The following is a 27,985-nucleotide window of genomic DNA, read 5'->3' on the forward strand; positions in this document are numbered from 1 at the left end:
TTCATGACCCCCCCACGTTTCATACTTGGGTGATTTGTAACCAACACCAGCCAAAACTGGTCACTTGGGCAGCACAGCTCAGTGAGGCAGAGTAGGTGAGTTCATGTAAATACAGTCTGGTCCTGAAGCCTTCCCCCATCCCTGGGTCACCACTAGCGGTCAGGGCAGAGTTCAATCATTTGCAATGGTTAGGTAGGCCAATACAGCCAAAACAAAGGTGCCCTCACTGTCAGAAGTAACAGCTGTATGAGGCAGCTAGTCTGTGTTCCGCCTTTCCAAACCCCTTCTCAGGCACAGGTATTTTCTCATAGACTGTGTGTGCTTTTAACTGTGTATTAATGTTTCGATTTCATTTCAAAGCTCCAACCAAGGACTAAGTTGGCAGCACTGCCTGTAACTGGGGGGAGTCCAGGGAAATCCCTGGACTGGGGCGCGGACGGCGGACAGGGTGGCTCAGCGCAGGGTTGGCAGCGGGACGCGGGGGGAGGTGACGAGCTGCGGGAAGAGCGGCGGCTGGCACGCGGCCCAGCGTGGGGAGGCGGCGGGAAGAGCGGCGGTTGGGACGCCGGGGGAGGTGGCGCCGCTGCGCGAAGAGCTGCGGTTCCGACGCGGCGGGAGGTGGGTACCCGGCGGGAAGAGCCAAGCGCGGCAGCGCATCGCTTCCTGGATGCCGCCGCCGGACAAAGCTGAAGCGGCGCCGCGGGCCGAGGCCCAGGGGTGTTCGGCCTGTGCCGGCGTCAGGCCCCCTCCCCCCGGCGGGGCTCGCGCCGCTCGGCGGCCCGCTCTCTCCCCGCCCGGCCCATGAGGCCGCTGAGGCTCTGGCCGGCCGCTCCCCTCGAGCGCGGCCCGGGAGCCGGGCGGATGCCCCAGCGGGGAGCGGCTCCCGGCGGGAGGGCGGGGGCTGAGGGGCCCGATGCTGCTACTGCCGCCGCCTGCGGGAGACGCCCGGCCCGAGGCCCGTGCACCCCAGGTGAGCGGCGGGGCCCGGGTGGCGCCGAACCTCGCCCCCTGCCCCCACCAGGCGGTGCGGGATCGGGGCCGGGCGCCGCCGCGGTCTCCCTGCTTGCGGCCCAGGAGGCCGGTCCGGCCCCCTGCAGGTGGCAGGTTCTCGGGCCCAGTCCCGTTGCGGCGCGAAAGCCTCCGGCAGATCGGGCGCCCCGGGCTGTGGAAATCCCGGACAGCGGCGGGCAGAAGCGAGGCACTGATTGTCCCCCGTGAAACTCGCAGTTTAGCTGTACCTTGGTTTGTAGCTCGCTCGGAGCTAGACCTCAGCCCGGCCCTGGTGTCCTGCAGCTGGTGCTGGGCGATCCTCCCCTTCGGGGGCTTTCCACCGCCACTTGAGCTGGGCGGGATGGAGGGGCAGGACCTCCCTGGATGGGAGCATCCCTGGGCAGACTTCCTCAGCAGCATCAACGCAAGAAAAGAGCCCTGGTCAGGATCAGTGTTTGGTCTGGATGATCCTTGAATCCCCAAACTGAAAATTTGGTCATGGGCATGTGTGTAAGGATTTGAAGAGGAAAATGTATGTTAACCTACCTGGATTTGAAATTTTGTTGGCTACTTCTGCAAAATATTTTTCCTTCCAATTTTCTATGTGAAGTAAATGCTGGTGCTAAGGGCTGGATTGAAAGGCTTGGGATGGGTTTATGAACATAAGTAGGTAAAATAGGCAGACACAACCCAAATTGCTGCCCTTAATCCTGCAAAGTATGTGTCTGCTCTGTTTTGGAAGGGCCCCCTTAATGGGATGAGAAAGAGTTTAGTATCCATGTTTGAACCAGACCTTGACTTCTGAGACTGTCAACTAGTGTGTAGTGCAGAGGTGGGCAAAGTTTTTGGCCCGAGGGAAACATTGGGAAAATGCATGGAGGGCCAGGTAAACAGCCTGGCCCCTGCTCCCTATCCGCTCCTCCCACTTCCTGCCCCCTGACTGCCTCCCTCAGAACCCCTGACCCATGCAACCCCCCCTGCTCCTTGTCCCTTGACTGCCCCCTCCTGGGACCTCCCTCACCTAACTGCCCCCTTGGGACCCCACCCCCATCCCAGTGGCTCTCAAACTTTTTTACTGGTGATCTCTTCCACACAGCAAGACTCTGAGTGCGACACCTCCCCCCTTATAAATTGTAAACACTTCAAAATATATTTAACACCATTATAAATGCTGGAGGCAATGCAGGGTTTTGGGTGGAGGCTGACAGCTCGTGACTCCCCATCTAATAACCTCGTGACCCCCTGAGGGGGTCCTGACCCCCCATTTGAGAACCCCTGTCCTATCCAGCTCCCCTTGCTCCCTGTCCCGACTGCCCCAACCCCTATTCACTGCCCCTTAACTGGCCCCCGGGACCCCACCCCTATCCAAGCCTGGGAGGTGGGTGGGTGCAAGCCGTGCCGCCCAGCAGTAGTGGCAGGCCAGAGCGCTGGCATTGCAGCGGCGTCGCTGCAGGAGAGGGGGAATAGTAGGGGAGGGACCGGGGATTAGCCTTCCTGGCAGGGAACTCAGGAGCCTGGCAGGATGGTCCCGTGGGCCAGTTGTGGCCCGCAGAATGTAGTTTACCCACCTCTGGTGTAGTGTGATAGTGGCTTTTTCATGTATGACATGTACACATGTCCATTAAGTGTACTGGCATGATTACCAATTAATTACCTGCAGAACAGCATCCTGTGGAAGTGAGTTAGTCACTACTTTCCAGGGCCATAATGGACTAAGGGCTTGTCTACACTGGCACTTTACAGCACTGCAACTTTCTCGCTGAGGGGTGTGAGCTGTAAAGCGCCAGTGTAGACAGTCCTACAGTGCTGGGAGCTGCGCCTATCATGGAGGTAGGTTTTTTGTGTAGCTGTGCCGCGACTACACAAGTGGCAGGGCTTTAATGTTGCCAGTGTAGACTAGTCCTTAGTGAGCTGAAGGTTCTGTACCTAGTTGAGACACAGTGTGGGTGAAGTAATATCATTTATTGGACCAGCTTCTGTTGGTGAAAGAGCCAAGTTTTCAAACTACACAGAGCTCTTCTTTAGGACCCGAGGAAGACCTCTGTGTAGCTCCAAAGCTTGTCACTTTCACCAGTGATCAAGTAAAAGATATTTCCTCACCCAGCTTGTCTCTCTAATAACCTGGGACCAATACAGCTATAACAACAGTGCAAACAACTATGACCAGTTGAGTCATCTGTTCCACCCAAGAAAGATTTAGTTTGATTCTGCCTTTAAAAAATGAGTTTAAATTGATAAACCTTAAAAATCAAAATGCCTATGTGCTGTTGTTCAACTTCTAATATAAATAATCTAGCTACTGACAGTATAGAAGGAACCACTACAGTTATTTGTAATTATGGTGACAGTCTTGTAAAGATATATTTACAGAATCTAGATCACAGTAAAGTATTTTGATACTTGAGAGGTCTTTTCTAGTTTGTCGTTTATTTAAAAAATAAAAAATGAAACCAAAAGATAAATCCGACAAATCCTAGAAATGGAGACTTAAATCAGATCTCCTTTCTTTTGTACTATAGAGACTGGATATTTCAGCATAAGAGTATGTACAATTATTTTTCATTCAGCAACATTGTTCAATGCTAGGGCAGTAGGGAAGGAGATACGATCTGATTTTTGTCTGTTACTGTTTATTTTTATTTTATCTAATTTGATTAACATTAGATATGCTATCTACAAAAGTTATATGTGCCATTTGATAATGGGTGGGAAACTATATTGTCTGCTTAGATTAGTGAGGTGGACATATGTTGTATACAAATCTTATTTTTCTAGGACTGAAGAAACTAAGAATGATCTTTTTGTTTGTTTTTTTTGTAGGATGAATGAAATGAACCTGAGTTCAGTAGGGATGGACCAGCTGACCTCATCCTCTGTGAGCAATGCCCTGCCTGTCTCAGGAAGTCACCTGGGACTTACTGCATCACCCACTCACAATGCCATACCGGCACCAGGTAACTTGGAGAGTTGCAGGAAGGACTGATACTTGTCACTTGCTATGTATTTACATTTTGCATGACAGTTGAAAATCAAAGTAGCATAAGTGTGAAGTGCACACAGCTGGATAGAGGCATCTGGGTTTGTCCTCTGAAGGCTGGAGTCCTCAGGGGGTGATACGATCATGCACTTGAGCAGATCTGACATTTGATCTAGTGGTTGTAAACCACACTGTGGGACGAAGACACACCTGAAAGTTGCTGCTTGTGTAGACAAGGCAAAAGCAATGCTTTCTGTGGTAAGAATGGATGTGTCCCACACAGTTCAGTTCATTTTTGTCTTAATAGGTATTAATGAGCTACCTGTCTCTCTCTCTCTCTCTCTCTCTCTCCTTTTTGCTGCATTAATCATTGTGGCGTTTGAGTCCCTCGAAATATGAGCTGTTGCCGAGAAATCTGCCCCAGACTATGTAAAAGACACGCTCAGATTAAAAGTTTATTAGAGAATATTTAAATAAAGGTGATACAAAGAGTTTGAAGCGTCAGTTATTGGTCATTGGGGGCAACATACGGAGTATAGGGGGATGCTGGTATTTGGAAATTGGTTAGCACATAACGTATACAGTCTGTAAGGTCCCCAATGCGGGGTGTACGGTGGGTGGGTCAGGAAGCAGTGAGGGTACATTGCTTATACAGTGGGTTACACGCAGTCATGGGTATAAGTAAGCGGGCTGGGTAATGGGGACAGGATGACCCTCACATGGTGGAATCCAGTTCAGTGGGTTTAGGGCTCAGAGGATATGGTTCAGTGGGGGGGGGGAGAGGTTATAGGCCTCCTCCCCCGCTGTGGGTGCACGAAATCACGCCGGCTCACTCCTGGTATTGGCAGTGGCTGGTGATGTGCTCTGTGTAAATGTCCCTAGACCACCGAATAGTGTCCGAGACCATCAAATGTCTCATGAGCCGTGATTGCGACGGCCCACCCCACAGGCCCTAAGTACTCATTCATTACAGGGGTCCCAGGCACCCAGCGCCCCGACGATCAGGGTGTCGGTGTAAACCTCGTAGCCCTTTGCCCGCAGGGTGTCAGCCAAGGGGGCATATTTTTCAAGTTTGCGGGCTCGGGCTTCACAGAGAGCCGGGGTCCTGTTCTCAAACGGGATCGTCACGTCAACGAGGATGATCTTTTTCCGTTCCTCGTCCGTGACGACGATGTCCGGGAGCAGCAGGCTGTCAGTGTCGGGGATGGTGCGGTTGACTGCGATCTCACCCAGGTGTGGAGCAATGGCCTTCACCAGCCGGTCCTGGACGGCATTGTGGCGCAGCTGCCAGGCTCTGGCGTGGGGTTTGCAGCTGCACAGGACGTGGGGCAAGGTCTCCAGGGCGTATCCGCACCTCCTGCAGCGCTTGTCTCGGTTCCCGTGGTGGACGGCTCCGTTGAGTGGGACGCAGTTCAGGCTGGCGCGGTGTATGAACCGCCAGTTGGCGAGACAGGTGAAGCTGCCCGCGGGGAGAAAGTGGTTGCTGGACTCCCACTTGCTGGTCACCTTAAAGGCCTTGCCCTGGTCGGGTTTTTTCCTCAGGGTGTCCACGTAGAGCGTGTGGACAGCGGCCTTCAGTGACTTCTCCAGCACGCCTCTGGCTCTGGGGCTAATGATGGTGTTGCCCTCCGTCTCGATCTGCAGCACCAGGACTCCCAGCTCCTGCTGTTCCTCGCTCCATACCCAGCGGCAGCCCAGTCGTTTTCCCAGCCGGCGCGTGGTGTTGCGGGCACGGGACCACAGCGAGGTGATGTCGCCCCAGTTCCGGGGAAATTCGCCATCTAGGGAGCCGCTCAGGAAAGTGGCTATATCCGGGCTGGACGGAGGCCTGCCAATTCGCTTCTCGATGACGGTGCATAGGGCGGCCGCTGCGACGTTCTTTACCGTGGCATCTGGGCACGTCAGGAGGCGGAAGGCGTGCATGACGACTGCAATGTCGCAGAGGTCACCCATGCGGGGGACATTGGCACCACCGTAGCTGTGGGCAATGTATATGAGCTCGTTGCTGGCTCTCTGGGGCAGGGACAGCCACTGCTTAACCAGCTGCTGGATGGTGTTGTCCGCCTTGTTGAGGGGCACCTTTGCCATGGCGGAACCTCTCAAGACGAAGGCAATGCGGGGGATCAGGAAAGTGTTGAGGGCGTTGATCTTCTGCCACGGCGCCAGCAGGGATGCGTCGATCTTGGCAGCGTCCTGTAGGATCTCCCGGATGGTGTCCTCAGGGGTCTGCTGGACGCGGACGCCCGTTGGCATGCCGAGGTGTTGGTGACACGGTTTTCAGGAAGTTGCACAGAAGTGTCCATTACAAGTGAAAACATAATAGAGAATGAGACAGTATATAAAAATGCAGCTATAGGGCAGGACGCCCAGCTAGATCTTAGCTGAACCCCAGATTCTAGAAGGGGTGATCTTTCTTCTGGGGATACTCCACCTGTCTCAGCCACTTGCGAAATGGAGCATGACCTCTCAGGGTAGAACCAGCCCCTAGGAGGAGCAGCAATGCAAGGTGGGCCCAGGTAGGACTCCATGACCTCAATATCTGGATAGTCCCTTGACCCCAGCAGTGTCAGTGGACTGCTTTTTACAACTTGAAACCTGGATAGTTTCTCTTTTCTGATCAGTTGTTTGCCCTAGCATCCTCACAGTCCTTCCAGTGTCAGGTTTATCTCCCATGCCTTCCATAGTCCTGTACCTCCTTCTTTCTCTCTCCTCCCCTTCTGTTTTTTTTACCTTCTCCTTTTGCTGTTTATTCCATTCATTAACCCCTTTTGCCCTATCTCAGCCCCATAATAAAATTAATAAATGAAGTTTTATACTAAAGAAAATGAAACACAATTTAAAGAAACTTGAAATGAAAAAGTTAATATTTTAACATTTTCTTAATAACCAAAAACTTTCAAAAATGTTAAACAGAAAAGCTCTAACTGCTAACAATAAATACAACCGTAATACTTGCATGTACTTGTATCTTAATAAATCAGTAAAAATTACATGTTGGGGGTTCACCAGAATAAAAATCTGTAGTTACAGGGAAAAGGCAGATGTAGAACATGCTTTAGGAAACTGGGTTCTGTTTATCCCTCAGATTGCTCCTGGTGGCATTCTAAATATGCACATGAAAGCTGAGACCTTTCATTATACTAACTAGGGGAAACCCCTATAACAGATAACATGTTAATTCACATAGCTAAGTGCAGTGTTTGTGGCTTTGGCTGCATAACTCACAGATTCCAAGGACAGAAGGGACCATTGTGATAATCTAGTTTGGCCTAAGTTCCCCAAAATAAGGCCTAAAGCATATCTTTTAGAAAAACATCCAATCTTGATTTTAAAATTGCCAGTGATGTCACCAGTATCCTTGGTAAATTGTTCCAATGGTTAATTACCCTCACACTTAAAATGTATGACTTATTTCCACTCTGAATGTGTCCTGCTTCGCTTCCAGCCATTGGATCGGGTTATACCTTTGTCAGCTAGACTTGAAGAGCCCATTATGAAATATTTGTTCCCCAATTAGCGGTAATGGGAATTTTGACTATATTCCTACACTGCACTAAACCGAGAAGACTTTAGTAAACTTTTGTCTTGGTTACATGTTCATTAAACTTACATAGTTCCACTGAATTTTAATGGGCATTTTCTTCTTGCAGGCTTGCCTGTTGCAATTCCAAACTTGGGCCCCTCCTTGAGTTCCTTGCCCTCTGCCCTATCTCTGATGCTCCCAATGGGTATTGGAGATCGAGGAGTGATGTGTGGTATACCAGAGAGAAACTACACCCTACCTCCACCACCTTATCCTCACCTGGAGAGCAGCTACTTCAGACACATTCTACCTGGTAAGTAGTATAGCTCTGAAGATTGAAGTTCAGATAGGTGCTGTTACAGAACACCTGACGAGCTACATAGCTTTTTTTTCCTTCTGTGCCTACTTAAGACTGTGAAAGAATACTCTGCACGGTATTCCTTATGAAAAATTTCCTGGGTTCTTCCTGAAGTCTAATACATCTATTCTACATCTATATTAAGTGCAGAGAATTACCATATCATTTAATGCAATTGCCCTTCCATTAGAGAGGGGGTGAGGTTATGGAGGTTGCCTGGGCCGTTTTCTGCCCTATTTTCTTCACAGCCTGTGGGGAGAGCTTGAGGCAAAGGGCCTCTGCCCCCTTCCCGAAAGCTGTGCTCTGCCTCCTTCCCCTTAACAGAGTGCTGAAGGGCTGTGCTCCCTCTGTTTTGCTGAGGCTTCCCAGCTTTTCACAGGCCTCAGTATGGTGACCATATACTCCACATAAGGCTGGCTTGCCCTGAACAGCCAGCACAGGTGCTGATCTCTTGTCCCTACAGTGCACCATTGGCCTCTCTGTCTGCGAGGGTGCTGGGTGGTTGGTGCTGATGGGCAGGTCTACTAGGAGTCAGGTTCTTATATTGGGCTGTTAGTCCCTAGCACAAAAAGGTTTAGGATTGCTGAAGAAGAGGTGGTGATTTAGCCCTTAGAGAAAAGAGCAAAGGACTTCATGTTACTCTTGAATGATGCTCTCCCAGCTGATCCAGGAGTTGAATTGATGGGTTCTGGAGAAAGAACTGCAGCCAGACATATTGGCTGATACAGATGATTGAAACAAGTGTATAAAATATATATTTTAAAATAAATTGGTAAATCCTGAAGGAGTTCCTCCAGTTTCTTTAATCCTAACAGAAAGATATGGGTGTCATCAAATGGTATGAAATGTTCAGTTCCACTAGCAGTCTTTTGAAGGCTTTGTTGAGATGTTCTTATTTATAAGAAAGCAAAGCTTACTTATACCCAAACTGCCATGTAAACTCTTTCTGACTCCTTGTACTATGAAGTCTGTGTCATGTGTTGTCAGAAGCTCTGCCATCCTGAGTTTATCAGATTAATAGAGCATTTGCATTGGTGGATGGAAACTAGCAGAGGTGATTCATCATAATTCTACAAATTTAAACCACTTATATTGCCACTGGTAAAGGTGTACGGCGGTCACATATTTCTTTGTGATTGGGATGTTTCAGGATTGCCAAGAGTTTGTGTTTGCAAGACTTACCTGAGCCTTGTCTTAACTTAATTGAAAATAAATGGTCATGTTTAAAGGAAATTGCAGACTCATAAGGTATCCAGATCTTAATAAAGTGTGATGAAATGGATTGCAGTTGTGGATTGTTTATTACTGCTTGAAAATTGATATTGTAAACTCACCCTCTCTTCTTTTTTTCCTTTTCTCCACGTCTTCTCTTTCATCAGGTATTTTATCTTATTTAGCTGACAGACCTCCACCTCAATACATCCACCCCAACACTATAAATGTTGATAGCAATCCAGCTTTATCTGTCTCCAATAATCCTTCAGCCCTAGATCCCTTCCAGCCCAGTGGAACTGTGGGACTGGAACCAGGGATTGTCTCCATGGACTCTCGTGCAGTGAACACACACGGTGCTCAAAGCCTGCATCCTAGTGACAGCCATGAGGTAGCACTGGATACCACAATCGCTATGGAGAGAGTTTCGAGGGTAACCAGTCCAATATCTACTGATGGGATGACTGAGGAACTTACGATGGATAATGTAGCTGGGGATCATTCACAAATCCCAAATGGCTCCCGGAATCATGAACCATTAGCTGTGGACACGGTAGGCAGTAACTTGGCTTCAGATGCAGTGGGTCATAGTGGTGTCATACCCATTCATGGTAGCACTTTGGAGCTTCCTGTTGTCATGGAGCCTGACCACATTGCAGGCCGGGTAAGCGGTATATCAGACAGCACACTAAATGACTCCATACATACCGTGGCCATGAGCACCAACTCTGTGAGTGTGGCGCTCTCTACCTCACACAACCTAACTTCCCTGGAATCTGTCTCCTTGCATGAAGTGGGCCTTAGTCTTGAGCCTGTGGCTGTCTCTTCCATAAACCAAGAAGTAGCCATGGTGCCAGGCCATGTGGATGTGTCTTCAGACAATCTTGCCTTTGTACCATCATCTCTGCAAATGGAAGACTCCAATTCAAACAAGGAGAATATGGCTACCTTGTTTACCATATGTGAGTGTGCCAGTGTGCTTGCTTCTGCCTCTGGGTAGCATTTATCATGTAACTGTTATGAGGGGTGAGAATATTAAGACATGCAGCGAGCCTTATAGATGTCTTTTGGTGGGAGGAACCTGTTAAGACCATTAAACAAACCCAAAAAAGCTGGAAAATATGCAGTTGAGGATTAAATCTCCAACAACTAGGCATAATAGGTCTTGATTTTAACATCATTCTGTTGTATCTGTCATTCTGTTGTATCTGTCTTCTCGCTTTGTCTGGAGGTTGGAACCTTAATCATTACCCTGTGAACTTTGTGGCTTTTGTGGATTTCTTGACCTTTAAGAAATTTATTGCAGTTTTTTAATTTGACAAGTTTTAATGACATCACATGTATATATCCATGATTATAACATAGAATGACTTGTAAAGAGCCATGAGAAATGAGGCACTCAACAGAAAATCCAGAAAGGAGGGGAAGGGACGTTCTTCTAACTTTTTTCCAATGACCTCTATAAAAGAGTTTTTGTGTTTTGAGTCTAATTGATCTTTCAAGAGGAGGAGTTCGGGACTTGCTCTAGAGCCTATCGTAGAATATCAGGGTTGGAAGGGACCTCAGGAGGTCATCTAGTCCAACCCCCTGCTCAAGGCAGGACAAATACCCAGTTTTGTTTTGTTGTTCATCCCTCCTGGACTGCCTGAAGGGTAGTGATTGAGGTTATCACAAAGTTCAAAGTTCATTTCCTGTGATGGAGATCTGTGTCCGTCTTGTACTTCTACTGCCTGGCTGGCTGGCTTACTCCCACTTAACTGTGAGGCTAGATTTTAATATGAAAGCCTTTAAATTTCAACATCATGGTCATTATCTAGTTTTCATCTTTCTCTATCCTACTACACCCCATCAGAATCCCCAATTGACTAGTCATGCATTTGAAGAAGAAACACATTTAGTTTAAAAATCTCCACATTTTGCATGATTTTATGTGCATGTAAAGATTTTTTTAATCAGATCTCTCTCATATCAAATGATTGTAAGGATTTGACAAAGCATAAATTGATAGCACTGCTGAATGCTACTCTTCTTTGTCTACACGTCCCAAGAAAGGTATGTTTTTGTTTTGGGTTAGCTAACCTGGGGTTGAAAAAGTAGTGTAGACACAGCAACTGTTTTTAACTGGGGTTAGCAGCTTGGTATGGGCTTTAACTTGAGCTGCTAACCTCATTAAAAGCAGAGTTACTATGTCTAAACCACTGTTTCAACCCCAATTAGGTAATGCAGGTTAGCTAATCCAGATTAAGAGCGCACTTTTTTTTGGCAGCGTAGACATCTTACGTTTTATTGTAAAGAATAACTTTCCAGCTGAAAGCTTTCATTTTAGCTTTTTATTTTACTTCTGAATAAAACGAGTTTGTGGCCAGAAAGTAAGGAGGGAAGAGATTTTTCCCAGTTACTTCAAGCTTGGTCCTTTTCAGTAGTTACTGTGGGAGATCGGTGCCTCTTTTCAGTACCTCCATTTTACAAATGGGAAAAATACAAAGCATACTCCAAGGCTAATAACTTTTGAGGCTAAAATTATTATTTGTAAAATACTTTGAGATTCTCTAGATAGGAGTACTAATGTTCAGATAAAGTATGAGCAATGAATTTTCTCATCCATTCCACTATGAGATGTAGATGTCCAGGTTTTTTTTATTATCATTAAGTTAATGTTGCCATTCTAAGTGTTCTACTTTGTATTTTCATTCATTTCCATGCTGTCTTTCGGTTGTTGAACTAGGGGCTGTTTCACATTATCAACTCCTGTTACTGCAGTTGCTCTAAACATGAGTGTCATACTTATGCAATAATCCATTCTAATGTCAGCCCTACGCACTCATCCATCCAGTAATGGATATGGATGTGATCATATAGTCATTCAATATGTATTTCATATAGTGCCATGTTATGATACCATTATTCATTTTGGGGGCAGATCATCAGCTGATATAAATTGTCGTAGCTCCATTGACTTTATGGGAGCTGTGACAGTTTATAGCAGCTGACCACCTGCCATACTGAATATACCTAATACCACAATTAATCCTACTGGAGTTGATGAGACCAGTTGGGGAGGTACTACTCAGTCTGAATAATGCTATTGCAGTTTGACCCATAACACATTAATTCCAGGATGCGCACACAAATCTGCCATTGTTTAATTTGTATGTAGCACTTTTCCAGGTGAAGAGATGAGGTATTATGGAAGGGTGAGGATTGTCAGCTTTGTTCATAGTGAAGTAGAGCAGCAAGCTCTTTATGTGACAGTCAGTCATAGTGTAAAATACTTCTCCCAATTGTATTTAAAGTGGATGGAAATAATTTTCAGTAGTGTTCTATAGAGATTTATGTTTAGTGACAGCTATTGGAAATTACTCCACTGAGTGCTCTTGGGAACAAATTTCCATTCCTTTCACTGGCATTCCATAAATTCAATTTTAGTGATAGACTTCACATAGTATAAATATATACCAATAAGTCCCTCTACAGGGGTTTCAGTTTCTGCTGGAGTGAAGGTGTTCGTGTGACAAGATCATAGACAGGAAGCTTAAAAAAATCCCTCTAAGATTGTGATGAAATGGAAGAATCCTGAAGTCTTAGCCTCCCTTCACTAAAAAATTCTACACACACGAGCAGTCTGCATGTTACTTGTCAGATGTGCTGGATATGCAGGTCTGAAAGATGGCTAACTGCCAGTATTTTCTAACTGCCAGTAAATCTTACTCTACCTGTGATTTCAAATGAAGCTGTTTTTTCTACCACTTGGATCAGTACCAGTAAAAAGGATGCTGCAGTGAGAACTCTGCTCCAGTTTTCTTACTGATGCATAAGGAAGAATAGACTTCCTTTTCCATTAGTATACTGGATATGCAGGGATAAGGTTAGAAAAACTTGTTAAGTCAGTGAAGTAGGCAGAGGCATCACAAAGCAAATCTGTGTAATAAGGGTCCATTTTTACATAGTAGCTCTTCTGACTAAAACAACATATTAATCTTAATGATGTTAAAATCCAATGAAGCAGATGAGTTACCAGTCAGAAGAAGCCTATAGTCTGATCCTGGTAGGATTTCTCCATTCCCAGCTGTCTCATAGATTTTTTATGTGAGTTTGGACAAGGCCCTAATTTCTCTTGCTTCCATTCACCACTTATAAAAGGGGTATAATAGTACTTCCTCCCACCCTCTGTCTATCTTGTCTAATTGGACTGTAAGCTCTTTGGCAGGGACTGTCTCTTACTGTGTGTTTCTAGAGGGCTGATCACAGTGAGGCCCTGTGTCATTTGGTCCGCTTTGGTGTTACTGTAATACAAATAATAAATAATACCTCACTGATCTGTGTTGTCCTTTTTCTACACTCACAGGGTGCACGCTGTGTGACAAGGCCTACCCATCAGACTGCCCAGATCATGGGCCTGTAACTTTCATTCCTGACACCCCAATAGAGAGCCGAGCCAGACTTTCTCTCCCAAAACAACTTGTTCTCCGGCAGTCTATCATGGGACCTGAAGTTGGTAAGGAAGATCTATCTATCATGTATCTCTACACAGCAGTAAAACAAACTCCAGTGATATTAACATAATTATGGGACACAGTAGGAAAGGGTCCACACATGAAGAAGGTGACTCCAGAGGTGTTCCCCTCAGACAGTCAACATGATTACTTATAGTGTGCAAAATAATCTTGGTCTGTGGCCATGTGTTTGGGCTTTGCCTAGATTAGGGTTTTAGGGTGGCGTGTTAAATGTGTTAGCTAACACATTGGATAGTCTTGTATAGACAAGGCAATGTGTATTTTATGATGTGCTAAATTGAAGGCTGGAGCAAAGCCTAAGCTTCAACTCACCCTGCTAGCACACGTTAAAAGTATATATTGCCTTGTCTGCACTAGACTTTTCAGACATGATTGCTAGTGTGTTGTAACATACTTTCAATGTCTAGTCTAGCCAAAAAGCGCAGGAGATTTGTTTCTCTTTAGTAACCATTCAGCAATAAATAGGTCCTGCAGTATTCCTTTCTAGGCAAAATATATTCTGTTTTCAATGCTGGAAATGTAGCACAGCCACAATAAGTAAAATATAAATGTAAAATATAACTTTAGACTTACATATTTCATTCAAGTTGGTATTTAGTCTCTTTTGGAAGAGATTGTTGATATGTGGAAGAGTAAGGAGCCAGCATTTCTGAAAGAAGGCTCTATTCAGATCAAACAAGATCCAGGTGATGTAAATCTCAATAGCTCCATTGAAGGCAAAGAAACTAGACTGATTTACACCAGCTGAAGAACTGACATGTTCTCTCTTGACATGGTCAGTATTGCCAGTCCTTTGAAGATTATCAAAGAGATTGTGACAAGGCAGCTTTAGCAATAATAAGTCCTAACTTTCCTAATACCAGTCAGTTTGGTTTTAGACCTGAATATGGTATAGAGGTTGTACTAATTGTGTTGGAAGATTATCTCCTGGCAATGGATAAAGATCAGGTTTCCAATATGCTGCTATGATGCTAGACTTACTAGCAATTTTAGTACTGTTGATGTGCTAGCAGAGCCTAGCTGGGTTGATTGACTTGCTTTCAAGTCTGTTCAATCCATTTTTATTTTTGGGGGAGCCTCCTGGGGGTGTGGGGAAATTGTATTGGATGATTGCTCATCTGCTTTAAAAATTATCTTTTACTGGGTTTTATTAAGTCATCCTTCTTGGTTATTAGATAGTTAAGGGAGTCAGTGAAGCAGACTGGCTCTGTTACCTTCAGAATGTGGATTGCCCCCAGATTTAGGACTCCATGTCATTATATCCAGACATTGCAGTTAAGTAACTTTCCCACTGTCTGGCTGAAATTGGAGCTTGATAAGAGCTAGCTGCTTGAGGTTTAAATTGGACAAGACAGAGATACCAATTGTAGTTTGTGGGAAACAACCAGAAGAAACAGCGGAGTTGATATCTGACCACTATTCATCAGTTAGGGCTGGTCTACACTGGGAATTTATATCAGCATAGCTATGTCTCAGAGGTGTGAAAAATCCACATAGTTGAGAGACATAGCTATGTTGACCTAACTTCTGGTGTAGATAGCACAAGGTCAACAGAATTCTTCCATCGACATAGCTACCGCCTCTCGGGGAGGTGGATTACCTGTGCTGATGAGAGAACCTCTCCTGTTGTTGTAGGTAGTGTCTACAAAGAAGCGCTAGAGGTACAGCTGCAGTGGTTTACTGTGGACGTACCTTCAGGTTTGCAATCTGGGGGTCTTGCTGAATCCCTAGCTGCTTCTGGGTGTTCTGGTAGTAGAATTGCTCAAGTGCCACCTTTTCCATCTGCACTTGGCAGGTTGATTGTGACCTTCCCTTTAGATATGGACCTCATTATTATAACGCATGTTTTTGTCACCTTAAGATTGGATTATTGCACTGCACTCTGAGGGTCTGAAGACTAGTTGGAAACTTCAGCTAGAGAAGCTGGTTTGCTTAGTGATGCTTCTTGTTGGGAACAGATTACCCTTATGCTCTGTGTGCTTTCCGCTTTGTTCCTGGAAGCTATCAAATGTATTGGTGTGGGGCTATAAATATAAATGTTTAATAATAATAATAATATGGATACAGGAATTTCTCTGCTCATCACAGAAATACATTTGCCTCTGATGAGAAATGCAGAAGCTACTTAACAGTGCCCAGCAACATTTCTGGCAATTTATGGGGATTAGGTAGGCTACATTCATGGGAATTAGGTAGGTACTGAAATGATAATTTTCTGGTTCTGCAGAAAATGCCGTAAAATCTTTAATGGGCATAAATGGTCAGGACGTTCGTTTTACAGCTCATCTGAAAGTAATGAGTTGCTTTAGAAAACAAAAATAAATATTGCAGTTAGAACAAAATGGCTCCCAGGGATGTTGTATGAAGGTGGTGGCTCTTGTTTCTATAATAATTGTATCCCATTTGTGGAACACAAGGTTTTATGGTCTGATTCCCAGGTATAACCCTCAGAACATTCTCATAAACATCGCGTCTTTTAGTTGTGTTTGACTTGTTGTTTAAATAATTGATTCTGCAGTCAGTGCCTTTCTGCTGATAGGTGTGTGGACTCGCGAGACTGTTCCTGTGAGGACTTGCTTTGGACCTCTGATTGGGCAACAGAGTCACTCTTTGGAAGTAGCAGATTGGACAGACAAGGCAACCAATCACATTTGGAAGGTCAGCGTATGTCATGTCTCCCTAAATCTTATGTCAGTGTCAAAACTGCCAGTGTGGTAGTTTTAACTGTGACTTGAATGCTCTCTTCTTTTTACCCCACCCCCAGATCAAGGCTGTTTTTGAGGAGGGTATATGTATGATACCAGCTGTGCAATATGGCCTTTGCCAGGCGCCTCGTGACAGCTGATATAACACAATGCACTGACAGTTAAGCTTGTAACATAATGGAACATTCTGTAGTCTAGGGCTAGGTCCTAGAGTGGGCTATCTGTGATGACCAATATTCCGTAGTATTCCACGCTGAGTTCTCATTTGTACTCCTGTAATCAGTACTGTTTTATTTGGTTACGTTGCAGACTGTGTGGAGTCCCCACCAAAGCAATATGTCATTTGCTGTAGGAAAGCATGTAAAACCTTTAGTTTTTCTTTCTGGGCCATCCATAAGTGTCACCAGGGTTTCCTGATCTCTCATAGTCAACTGATTCTAACACCCTTGATTTTTCTAGCACCAGCTCTGTCACTCTTGACTTTCTAATACCATCAGCTCTACACGTGGCAGTCAAGTGCTGAGGATCCAGCAGTTCAGGTCCAGGAGAAACGCATGGAGTGGGATTCAGTGTCTCGTTTAAATGGCTCAGAGGTCTGCAGATCTATCTAGAATGACCCAGTCTGACGCTGAAATCCTAGCACTACTGATTCTGTATTTATAAGTGACACTGTAATCCCTGATTCTTTGGTGTCTACTGTGTCATCACTCCCAAATCTGGGTCTCGGGTCCCAGAAATGTGTTTTCCCTCCAGTGTCAGATACTTAGTCTTATATAAATAGTACCCAGAGGTGATGTCTGCTGATGGTTTACTTGCAGGAGGACCTGCAAGATAGCTGGATGAGGATATAGGTATTCCTTTTGTGGGAGTCCCTCTAGACAAAATCAGTAGCAATGTTTCTGTAACCATGTCAGGAATCTTAGTAGGAACTGCCATGAGCTTTCTTTGCTCTGAAACCCTAGCAGAGATGTCTTTGTGCCAAGATACCCTCAGCACTGAAACTTGGAAACTATTCCCTGGTCCAGACTGAGGTGGCTCCAGTACCTACTGAGTCTCATTCAGTGCTGCAACTCTGGGAATGAATACAGCTAATCCAGTGCTAATGTCCTGGACTTTGAAACCATCCAAGGCCATTGGTATCCAGAGACAGTTAGGTTCCAAGCACCAGTATCAATGCTTTGTTCTGAAGACAGGCCACAAAAAGCTTTCCTGGAGTCCACACCCTTATCTGCTGATGCTGGATAACTGGTTCTGCATGCTTCTCCTGTTTATGTTCCGTCAGCTGCATATTGACAGCTCTGAGATTCCAAGAAGTAATGCTTAATTATTTAAAGAAAAAAAAAAGTGACAGCCTCTTCAGGACCATGCTGCCTTTGCACCAGAAGTCTCAGTTCTGATTAGATTGAGCCATCTGGTGCCATGTCTTTGGAATCTATTCTACAGCATTGCCAGGAAGACCTTGGATTTTCATCCTCTGTGTGTCGCAGGCAATTTGTGTCAGGTGCAGGTCCTTAAAAAGTGTTTTCATATTGTTTTAAACTTCTCTCCAGTCTCAGTGCCCAGTGGGAAAGCACTTAACTTGTAAAATTGGGATTCTCAGCTGACATTAAGAACAATCCCTTTGGGATTATTGATGTGTTTGCTATTCCTTGGCTAGTCAGCACATGGCAATTTCTAAGAATAAGGTGACATTGGCATTATATTCCCTCTCCTTGTAGGATAAACTGTAGCCATATTATTCCAGTACAATTCACCACAAATATCCACGAGATGCTTTCATTTAAGCAGCAAATTAAAAAAAAAAAAGAGAGCGGGCATGCGAACTGTTTCCTGACCTGTGTTGTGGACATCGGGTCATTGGTGCATTCATGTCTGTATCTAGATTTTGGTACACAGTTAGACTCCCTACCAGTGATATCTGGTGATACTTTTATCCAGACTTATGTCTGTGACTGCCATAAAACTGATTGGTTACAAAGGCACCACTCTTTCTTGACAGTACTCTCACCTGAAACACTTACGTCTCAGGTCATTTAAGGTGCAAAAGGCAAAGGTACCACATGCTTTTTGTGTGTTATTGGAAGGAGTAAATAACACTTCCTTATTTACTTTCTCCACACCAGTCATGATTTCACAGAGTCCTAAAGCCCAGATTCTAGTCTGAGCCTGGAAGTCTACACTGTGACCCAGAGCCCGAGCCAGCTGGCATGGGCCAGCCCTGGGTGTCTTAACTGCAGTGTGGACATTCTCATAGTGATCTCACGAGTGTTTCCTCCAGTCCATACATCTTTTTTGCTTTGGGGTTGGAGTCTTGTTTCACAAAGTCCTTGGGATCTTTGGTTTGTTATTGGTCAGGTTATCATTTGTACCGTGCACCTGGGACGACAGCATTACTCATAGCCATAGCTACACCCCACAGACTCAGTGAGGTACAGGTCAGATGGCCTATAAACTGTAGTCCATATGGGAAACATGATTTGATTAGTGTCCTTAGCCCAATTTCCAGTCTCAAGTCATCTCTATTTTCATCTCATACTGGCGGCTAACTTGTCTGTATTTCCCCAAATCTGCCTTATGCCCTAGTGAGGACTTGCACATGTTCATTCATCTGGTAACATCTAACATATTCAGCTGATCCAAAGGCAGCATCCATTGCATGTCTTACTGTTCTGTTTTGGTTTTTTCATAGAATTTGCAAAGCTGTTACTCAAAACTCTGTAGGTTTCTGCAGCAAAAAAATTCTCTTACAGAGGTCTGATCTGTAAGAGTGAAATGCGGTAACTTCTTTTGACCCGCCATGTAGTTTTACCAATTTTGTATTCCTTGTTCACCTAGAGCTCCTCAGCCTGTTTTTCCAGAGTATTATTACTGCTTGCTAATCTCCACAAGCAGTAGTATGCAGAGGCCACTCAAAGAAGAGAGAGGTTACTTACCAGCCATTGTTCTTCAAGAGTCTCAAATCTGCATATTCATTCTCCATCCCTCCACTACTTCAAATTCTCAGATCAAGAATTCCAAACTTAGGGAAGCAGCCGAGGGATAGATGAGGCCACTCCTATTTTTATACCCTTGGAACCCTCTATGATGGGGAGGGAGGAGGAATGGCTTGAATCAACATTACTGTAAAAATTTCCCGCAGCTTCATGCCAGGAGGCACCAGTAGGACAAGGGTGACTATGCAGAGGTAACATGCTTGAAGACCAACAGTTAATTCAGGCCAACAAATCATTTTAACCTTCATTCTGGGGTACACACTTATACCCTCACTTACCTCTCTGCAATCTTTTTGTCATTTTAATGTTGTTAGATGTGATGAAAAATGAATCACATTCATTCATAAATGTCTATCAGATAAACCTTTAACTGCAGTTACTGACTTATCTAAAAAGTATTTAAAAATACAATGGTTAATATTTGAGCTGTGTGGAGCAAGTAGCTGGAGAGAGTCACAAGATACCAGTGTTCCTGACCTGTTAGAAAAGCAGATGAAAATATTTCTGTCAAAAGCCTAAATGGGAGGGAGGAAGAGAAAAATACTCAAATAAATGAGCAGATTTAAGACTAGTGATTGTGGTGTCAGGTATCACCCTATGTCAGTCTCTAGCTTGGTCTGCAGGGGTCAGGATGTTTGTGCTAACCTGAGGTGGGGGAGGGATTTGTGCCTTTGTGGTGGTGGCGGATCCCATTAGGAATATGAGGTCCCAATGATGTTTGACTCTTTTCTGTCTACACCAAGGATGTGTGATTGTTGCAAGGCCTGTTAGATGGAGGGATCAGGGAACTTCTGTGCAAGGTACAGTCTTACCCTCTGAGGCTGAAGACAAACTCGGAGAAGAAACGACATTAAATCACTTCCTGTAGCTTAGATGTCCCTATATTGTTATGGCCTGGTTCACCATTGGCAAGACACAGTGAAGTCAGATGGCAGTTGTGTGGGAGGTGTCTTGCTGGAATGGGCGCCTTGCTCAGTCTGGCTGAGCAATTCATTTCCTAAAGAAAGGGATGAGCTCTGACCAAAGTCATTGCCACATATTATCCTGACACTGTTTGTATTGTTTTTTTCTGTCAGATGTACCACAATGGCGTCCTGGAGTTCTACATCATTACAGCTGATGAAAACGAGTGTAACTGGATGATGTTTGTACACAGAGCCCGGTGAGAGCTATGTTTACCCAGCTTGAGCAGAGTTGGACCCTACGGTGTTGTCCTTTTTTTTTTTTTTTTTTGACTGGGTATTATTTGTGCTACCATAGTGCATAGGAGCCCCGTGCACTTATGGACCAGTATTCCATTGTGCTAGGCACTGTACAAACACAGAACAAAAAGACAGTCCCTGCCCCAAAGAGCTTACGATTTATAGGCAAGAGACAACGGATGGATACAGACAGGTGGGGGAAAGAGGCAGGGTTTGAAAATAGACCAGACAGACACAGGGTGGGAGTGGGGGTAGAATACAAGTAGTGTGAAAGTGTTGGTGGCATATGACATATTAATTCCATGGTTGGTTTGTTTGGAGGGGGTTATTTACAAGGGAGTCAACTAAATGGAAGGAAAAGGGAAGGTGAGGGGTGGGGGTACAGGGCAGGGGAGTAGGGGCAGGTGTGGGGTGAAGCTGGGGTGAAAGACCTGTGAGGGACAGGACGGGTTGGCACAAGCAGCCAGTCCCCTTGACTCCATGTGACTCAAAAGTCTGCCCATGGCCTACAGAAATTTTGAAGAGTGAATGTGCAGCCCACTGCAGTGCTGCCCTATGTAATAATTAAAGAGTGGTGCTGAAGATTTCTAGGAAGCTGAGATTGTTGCTCGGGAGAAAATCAGTAAAGTGGCAAGCAAGAGGCTGGGCAGGGTGTTATGGGGGGTGAACTAATGATATGGTAAAGCATCACTCCAAACCTGTGCATTGAATCTAGCCATTTGTCCTTTTTAAGCCTTATGCCAGCTGCTGCTTTTGTGAATATAGTGGTGTATTGTTCTCTTCCCGTCCTCACACTTTTTAAAATAGATCTGTTAAGATGGCATCTGCTTACTTTTTTGCTTTATACCTTTACTGATAAGATGCTCCCAGGTACTGCAGTGTGGGCCAAGACCATCCTTTTGTTCTGGGCTTCACTTCCTTTCTCCTAATCCCTACTGATAGCTGTGCCTTTTTCTCTGCCTGGGAGTCTGCAGTTTGCACAGCTCTCCTTGATGTTAATATTGCCCCATGAGTGAGTCAGTAGGAAGGATATAATAATTTCCCTGTTACTCCATGGTCTCCTCTGTAATTCATTTCATCAGGCTAGTGAGCGGGAATCAAGAAGTTGCTCCTGGCCTTGGGTCTTCTAGCAAAGTATTGCAGTGCTGCTGGCATGTTCAGCCGTTGATCTGCAAGGCCAGCAAGACACTATTGCCTCCTGGAATACTTTGCAAGTACTTTAAATTCAGCTGTTTCTGCGTATAAGGGCAGGTCTTCACGGCGGGTAGGGATCGATCTATTGCGTCTCATCTAGACACAGATAAATCGATCCCCGAACGTGCTCCCGTTGACTCCGAAACTCCAGCTCGTGAGAGGTGGAAGTGGAGTTGACAGGGGAGCGGCAGTGGTCGAGTCGCCGCTGTCCTCATGGCCAGGTAAGTAGACCTAAGATATGCCGATTTCACTACACTATTCACATAGCTGAAGTTGCATATCTTAGGTCGACGACGACACCCCTTCCTCCCCCCCCCAGTGTAGACCAGATTCATTTTGTATTTCTCTTTCCTTGCCTTTTTTATTAGGGGCATTAGCATGAAAAAGGATCTTAGTTCTCTGCTTGTTTCCCAGTTTGCTCTCTGTGATATCAGTTGTTTTCACAGCAACCAACTGTGATGTCACAAATGCTTGATGACTTTATAGGGGACTAAGCAATAGGAATAAATGAGCTTCATGTCATCATCCCGAGTAATAAAGAATGAGGGAAGTGATAGAATGGCAGTTGAGAAGTGTTTCTGAAATGAAAATTCCCCACAGGATGCTGAGAGTTCTTTAAGGAGATTCCATTGTCTTTTAGTATTACTGACAGCTTTGCTTTTTATTCCCAAGCTGACAATTTGAAAAGTGTTTAAAGTCTCCTTTGTTGGTGTAGGAATCGGGAAGAGCAGAATCTGGTAGCTTATCCCCACGATGGAAAAATGTACTTCTGCACCTCGCGGGACATCCCTCCTGAACAAGAGCTTCTCTTTTATTACAGTCGGGATTATGCTAGACAGACTGGTAAGAAGACAGGCACGTTTATTTGCTTTTACAGACAAAGTCGAACCTGAGCTCCCTTTTATATGCTGCTTCCGGGCTGTAAGTTGGGGTCTCCTTAAGTTTTTTTTGTCAGTGCTTGATAGTGAGTGGTATTGTATTCCTATAAATTCTGGCTCACTACATGTAAATAACAGGTTCTTCACTATTGCTATAGCAGCCCTTTAATTTCTCTCTGATCAGAATGAAGATTTTGTATTCCAATGGGACAAAGAGTTGCTTCTCTGTCATCCATAACTTGGGAGAGGCAATAATATGAGGTATAAAATTCTCCAGATTTTGAGTGGTCATAACCGATATTGGTTTAAATTCCACATAACAAATGTGGTGATGGTGAACTTAGAGCTTACAGAAGGTAAAGGAGGATCAGGGCACTGAGCCAAACTATTTGTATGGTACCAAATGCAGTGCAAGCTTCCCTGCATATGCATGGCTTAGTTGAGAGCCATATAGATGCCAACACTGATTAATAAGAAGGGAACTCTAGGTCAACCTTTAGTTTTCAAGCAGGAGGAACCACGCACAAAGGAGGAGAGAATTTAAAATGACTGTGGCTTGTTCATTGGACTTCAAGGGCTGGAGGATGCTGCTTCTGCTTCTGCCCATAATTCTGTTAGACAGACCAAAATCTAAAGTCCTTACCCAATGTATTTAATCTTTATTGAGGAAAACTTCCATTGAAGTTAAGAACTGAATAATATCTACCAGAATTTGGCTCAGTACTATTACTGCTATTAATATATATATATTGCATTTATATAATGCCTTTCACCCAAGGATCCCAAACATATAACAAAGATGAATAAGTATCAGTATCACCCTTTTACAGATGGGGAAACTGAGGCACAGAAACTTGTTCAAGGTAGCACAGTGAGTGACTGAGTTAGTGAAAGAATTCTGATATCCCAGACCTTTATCTGTTGAGCTTATTACTTCACTTTAAGTGCAGTTCATCCATCCTGTAGTATATGAATAACGTTAGTTGGTGTTCCCAAGGTTCTTGGATAGAACAGGTACCATAAACCACTGTAGTCTGTTGATACCCTTTGCAGCAAGTGTAAGACTCAATTTAACAAGCTGTAGAAAAACCACTGCACTTGATTTTATGTAATATCAGAGAAATTGGGGAAGGTAGGCAGCCATGTTATACAGTCGGCCAGCAGATGTTTTGAGTGTGTGAAGGAATGGTGTCTCTAATCAAAAGAAATACTTTTGGGTTATAGGTGTCCCTGAACACCCAGATGTGCATGTCTGTCACTGTGGAAAGGAATGCACTTCCTACACAGAGTTTAAGGCCCATCTGAGCAGCCACCTCCATAACCACCTCCCCAGCCAGGGGCACAGCAGCAGCCATGGATCAGGCCACAGTAAGGAAAGGAAGTGGAAGTGCTCCATGTGCCCCCAAGCTTTCATTTCTCCTTCCAAACTTCATGTCCATTTCATGGGACACATGGGCATGAAGCCACACAAGTGCGATTTCTGTAGCAAAGCTTTCAGCGATCCCAGCAACCTCCGGACTCATCTCAAGATACACACAGGTAAGGCAGACGGCCTGAGTCACACTTTAAGATGCCATTTCAAAAGAGTAAACTTAACTGCTGACAAAAGGTGCCAGATTATCAGCCTCAGAGACTGAAATCCTTTGTTCATTCACAAAATAGGCCCTATACATACAGCAGCAATGCAGACTTACCCCAGCTACTGCCTTTACATGCTTCGGCCTTGACCTGGAAGGACTCTCTTTCTCTCCAGGTACTTACAAGGCCTCCATCACCTTAATATCCAGGGACTGCCTATGGAGTGAGAGAGTAACAGTCTCCAGGTCCATTCAGTTCTTGATCCTGTATGCTGAGACTGCTAACATGAGTGCCAGTTATGTTGGAGGGTTTGTGATGTGGACACGTATCCACTAGGAACTGGACTAAGACCACCATCTCATTTCCAAGTAAACTGCTGAACACTTGTCAGGTGGTAACTGACAGTAATCCACCTGTGCCAGCTTTAACTCCTCAGTCACTGGTTTAATCACACCAAGGTACATAACCAAGCCTTTATGCAGACTCTTCATTCCTCAGAAGTTAAATCTAAATAAGCTGTCAGCCTGTGGATGGCACCAATTACATATTGATTGAGGTTTATGGCTTCAGCCCTAAATCCTAGGATAAATTACTTTGCTCTGCACAATAGGATTATAGGAGCCACAAAGTAAGCTTGTTTACTACAGACTTTTTAAGGCATGAAATTGAAAGGTAAATATCTTTGCAGACTGCCTTAGTCAAATGGGTACCTGGTGATGGTAATAATTCCTATATAGCACTTTTCATCGGTATAGCACAGAGTTTTTGAAGTAAGCCTCATTATCCCCATTTTACAGATGGGGAAACTGGAATAGAGTGGTAAAGGGATGTAAGAACATAAGAATGGCTATAGAGTCCAGACCAGTGGTCCATGTAGCCCAGTATCCTGTCTCCTGACCATGGTCAATTCCAGATGAACAGAACAGGGCAATTATCAACTGATCCATCTGCTGTTGTCTAGTCCCAGCAGCTGGCAGTCACCGATCTTGGCTAATAGCCATTAGTGGACTTGCCCAAGGTCACGCAGAAGGCTAGTGGCCAAACCAGGAATAGGACTGAGGCAGTGTTTGAGTGTTCAGTCCCCCAGTTCTTAACCTTGAAATACAGTCTTAAGGTCCAGTACTGAACCCTAAATGATAGTACTCTTACAGTTAGAGGACTTTCCATTCAGATGTACCCCAAAGTGCTTCAGATATTCGATTATACAAATTGGTCTTTGCAATTGGAGTGTAAATAAAGTAAATCTAATGAACATTTGGCTGAACACAGCATCTGGGTGTCTTGCCTCTTTATAAAGCTCCCAGCTCTGGAGTGACTGAATTGAGCTCAGGTGTCAAATTTTGATTTCTTGCATGGCTAGCCCAGACTGTTGTTTTAATAGGTCATCATGCTGAGATTGAAACAGAGCTACAGGAATAGACAGGTGAATTCTTAATCTGTTTCAGGGAAAGATTTTTCTGTAGTGAATGATGAGGGTGTTTTTCCCCAGATATCATTGTCACTGTGTGTGTGTGTGTGTGTGTGTGTGTGCAATTCTAGGTCAGAAAAATTATCGCTGTGCCCTGTGTGACAAGTCGTTCACCCAAAAGGCTCACTTGGAATCGCACATGGTCATCCACACCGGGGAGAAGAACCTGAAGTGCGATTACTGTGACAAGCTGTTCATGCGGAGGCAGGACCTCAAACAGCATGTACTCACCCACACACAGTAAGTGTTCTTAAGTATGGCAGCTAACCAACAGGAAGTCTAGAGCAGGCCTATGGAGTAAATAACAGATCTGGACAGTATAGCATACTCTGTGTGAACACACTCACAAATCTGGATTCAAGAGAAAATAAATATCACTCTAGGTTATGGGGAGGTGCATCTTGATCAACTCTAGGATGGCTGTGTTGTTGGCTGTCTGTTGAGAATGGAATATTCTGACAGGAAAACTTCCACTGAACCTTCTAAGGCTTCTGCAAAATTTGCCTTTTTTTTTTTCTTTTTTACTACAGAGAAAACCCAAATCATCCTGTTTGCATTGTGTAATAGCATTCTCAACCTTCAGTTTTTGGGAAGGAAGGTAATTGTCCCTAATTCTCAGCTGAAAACTCTCCAAGTTCCAATGTGACGATGCAGAATCAGAAATCAAGCCACAGCTTCTCACTAGCATTCTCACATATCAGCTCCTTATCCCAGTCTTTGTCCAACCAGTCCCAGTCTCTACCCAGGGATCCTCATCCAATCTGTCTTCCCCTGCCCTGAGCTCCTTGTCTGAATCTAATTTCTCCACTCATCCCTCTCCCAGTTCTTGTCCTTCTGCATTTGTCAGGCAGATTTATTCTCCAGTGTCTGAGATAGCAGGGGAGTATTGGACAGCACAGGGCAGGCAGTCTCCCTGCTCCCAGTTCTGATATCTCAGCAGCTAGCCATGAGCACCAATGCTCAGCACCCAGCATGAAGCAGTTCAGACAGAATCTATAGAGAATTTAGCTGCCAAACCCTTAATGTAGCTACTGAACAGAGATTTTTCAAAGAAATAATTTGGCCAAATTTGGACAGTTCTTCCTGGGAACAACAAGCTGATCCCTGGTACCAGGGTAACCATACTGCCAAATTCCAAATTCCTGCTCCAGCATCGAGTTTTGGTTAACGAAACTGTTCTGATCAATGAATTCTACCCTAGAAGAACTTTATCCTGACTTATAACGAGGCTATACCGTTGTTGGCTCTAGTGGATTTATTGCCAGTGAGACAAAGCAACATACACTGAGGATATGGAGCCTTTATGTGCACACAGTGGCTTGTAAACCCTGTGCAGTTGTCTCACCCCGTATGTGAAATCATTTAGAAACTGGTTCCTTTAAACTAGGAAGCACATTGTAACAGTGATTAAAGTAACCTCGTTTCCCCAAACTCCTCTCATCACGTAAACAAGTCCTGTCAATATATAGTTGCTATGTATCATGAGGAAAACCTGACTTTTTTTCAATCCCTTGTAGAGAACGGCAGATCAAGTGTCCCAGGTGTGACAAGCTGTTCCTGAGGACAAATCACCTGAAGAAACATCTCAACTCCCATGAAGGAAAGAGGGACTATGTGTGTGAAAAATGCTCCAAGGCTTATCTAACCAAATACCACCTCACTCGTCACCTAAAAATCTGTAAAGGCCCCACATCCAGTCTCTCAGCCCAGGAAGAGGAGGATTCGGAGGAGGAAGAATTAATAGAGTCAGTGAGGACTGAAGACTGTAGGATTAACAGTGGAGTGTATGCAACAGATGACTCACTCTCTGGACATAAGTGACAAAAGATGGAGGAAAACTTTAGATGTAAAATTGGGGAGGAAAAGTCACTCTCCTTTCCCCAAACTTCATGTTTTTATCAATGAAACATTATATCCCTATTTAATAAGCCTTATGGCTACAACGCTGAATGAGAATGGATGATGCACTTATCTGTTGACAAGGAACAGTTTCCAATAAGGAGATCATAAAAATACACTGTGCACAGACTGACTCTTGTCTTTCATATATTTTGCTCATAAACACCGACAAAGTTACCTTGCTCCATTATTTGGATGGAAGAATCATGAAACAAAAATGTGATTTGGTTACCACAGGAGCCAACAGTCTTGAATTGCTAAAGCCATGAAAGTATGTTGGGGATTTAAAAGAAAAATGACTGTGTATTTTGACACTTTAATTCAAAGGGGTTTGTGTTCTCTCTCTTAGCCACAGAACATAGTACAGAGCATTCAAATTCTCAGCTTTCCTTCTAGAAGTACAAATTAAGTGTTTTGGTTAAAAAAAAAAGTCAGTAAAATCAGCACTCAGTGTGGATAAAGCAATTACCTGACCACAAAAATTGTATAGGAGA

General features: G+C 44.6%; 1 protein-coding gene across 1 annotated transcript; it reads left to right on the forward strand.

The window, feature by feature from the left end:
* Nucleotides 1–855: 855 nt before the first annotated feature.
* On the forward strand, nucleotides 856–27,811 carry PRDM4 (PR/SET domain 4). The gene is made up of 11 exons (XM_050926376.1): nucleotides 856–970; nucleotides 3,811–3,944; nucleotides 7,618–7,803; nucleotides 9,228–10,022; nucleotides 13,406–13,555; nucleotides 16,114–16,232; nucleotides 20,349–20,434; nucleotides 22,384–22,511; nucleotides 23,771–24,085; nucleotides 25,664–25,832; nucleotides 27,110–27,811. The coding sequence occupies exons 2-11, from the start codon at nucleotides 3,812–3,814 to the stop codon at nucleotides 27,411–27,413; spliced, it is 2,385 nt and encodes a 794-aa protein (XP_050782333.1). The 5' UTR covers nucleotides 856–970; nucleotide 3,811; the 3' UTR covers nucleotides 27,414–27,811.
* The last annotated feature ends 174 nt before the right edge of the window (nucleotides 27,812–27,985 follow it).

This window comes from Gopherus flavomarginatus, chromosome 1 (genome assembly GCF_025201925.1).
Source record: "Gopherus flavomarginatus isolate rGopFla2 chromosome 1, rGopFla2.mat.asm, whole genome shotgun sequence".
In the NCBI taxonomy this organism is placed as follows: Eukaryota; Metazoa; Chordata; order Testudines; family Testudinidae; genus Gopherus; species Gopherus flavomarginatus.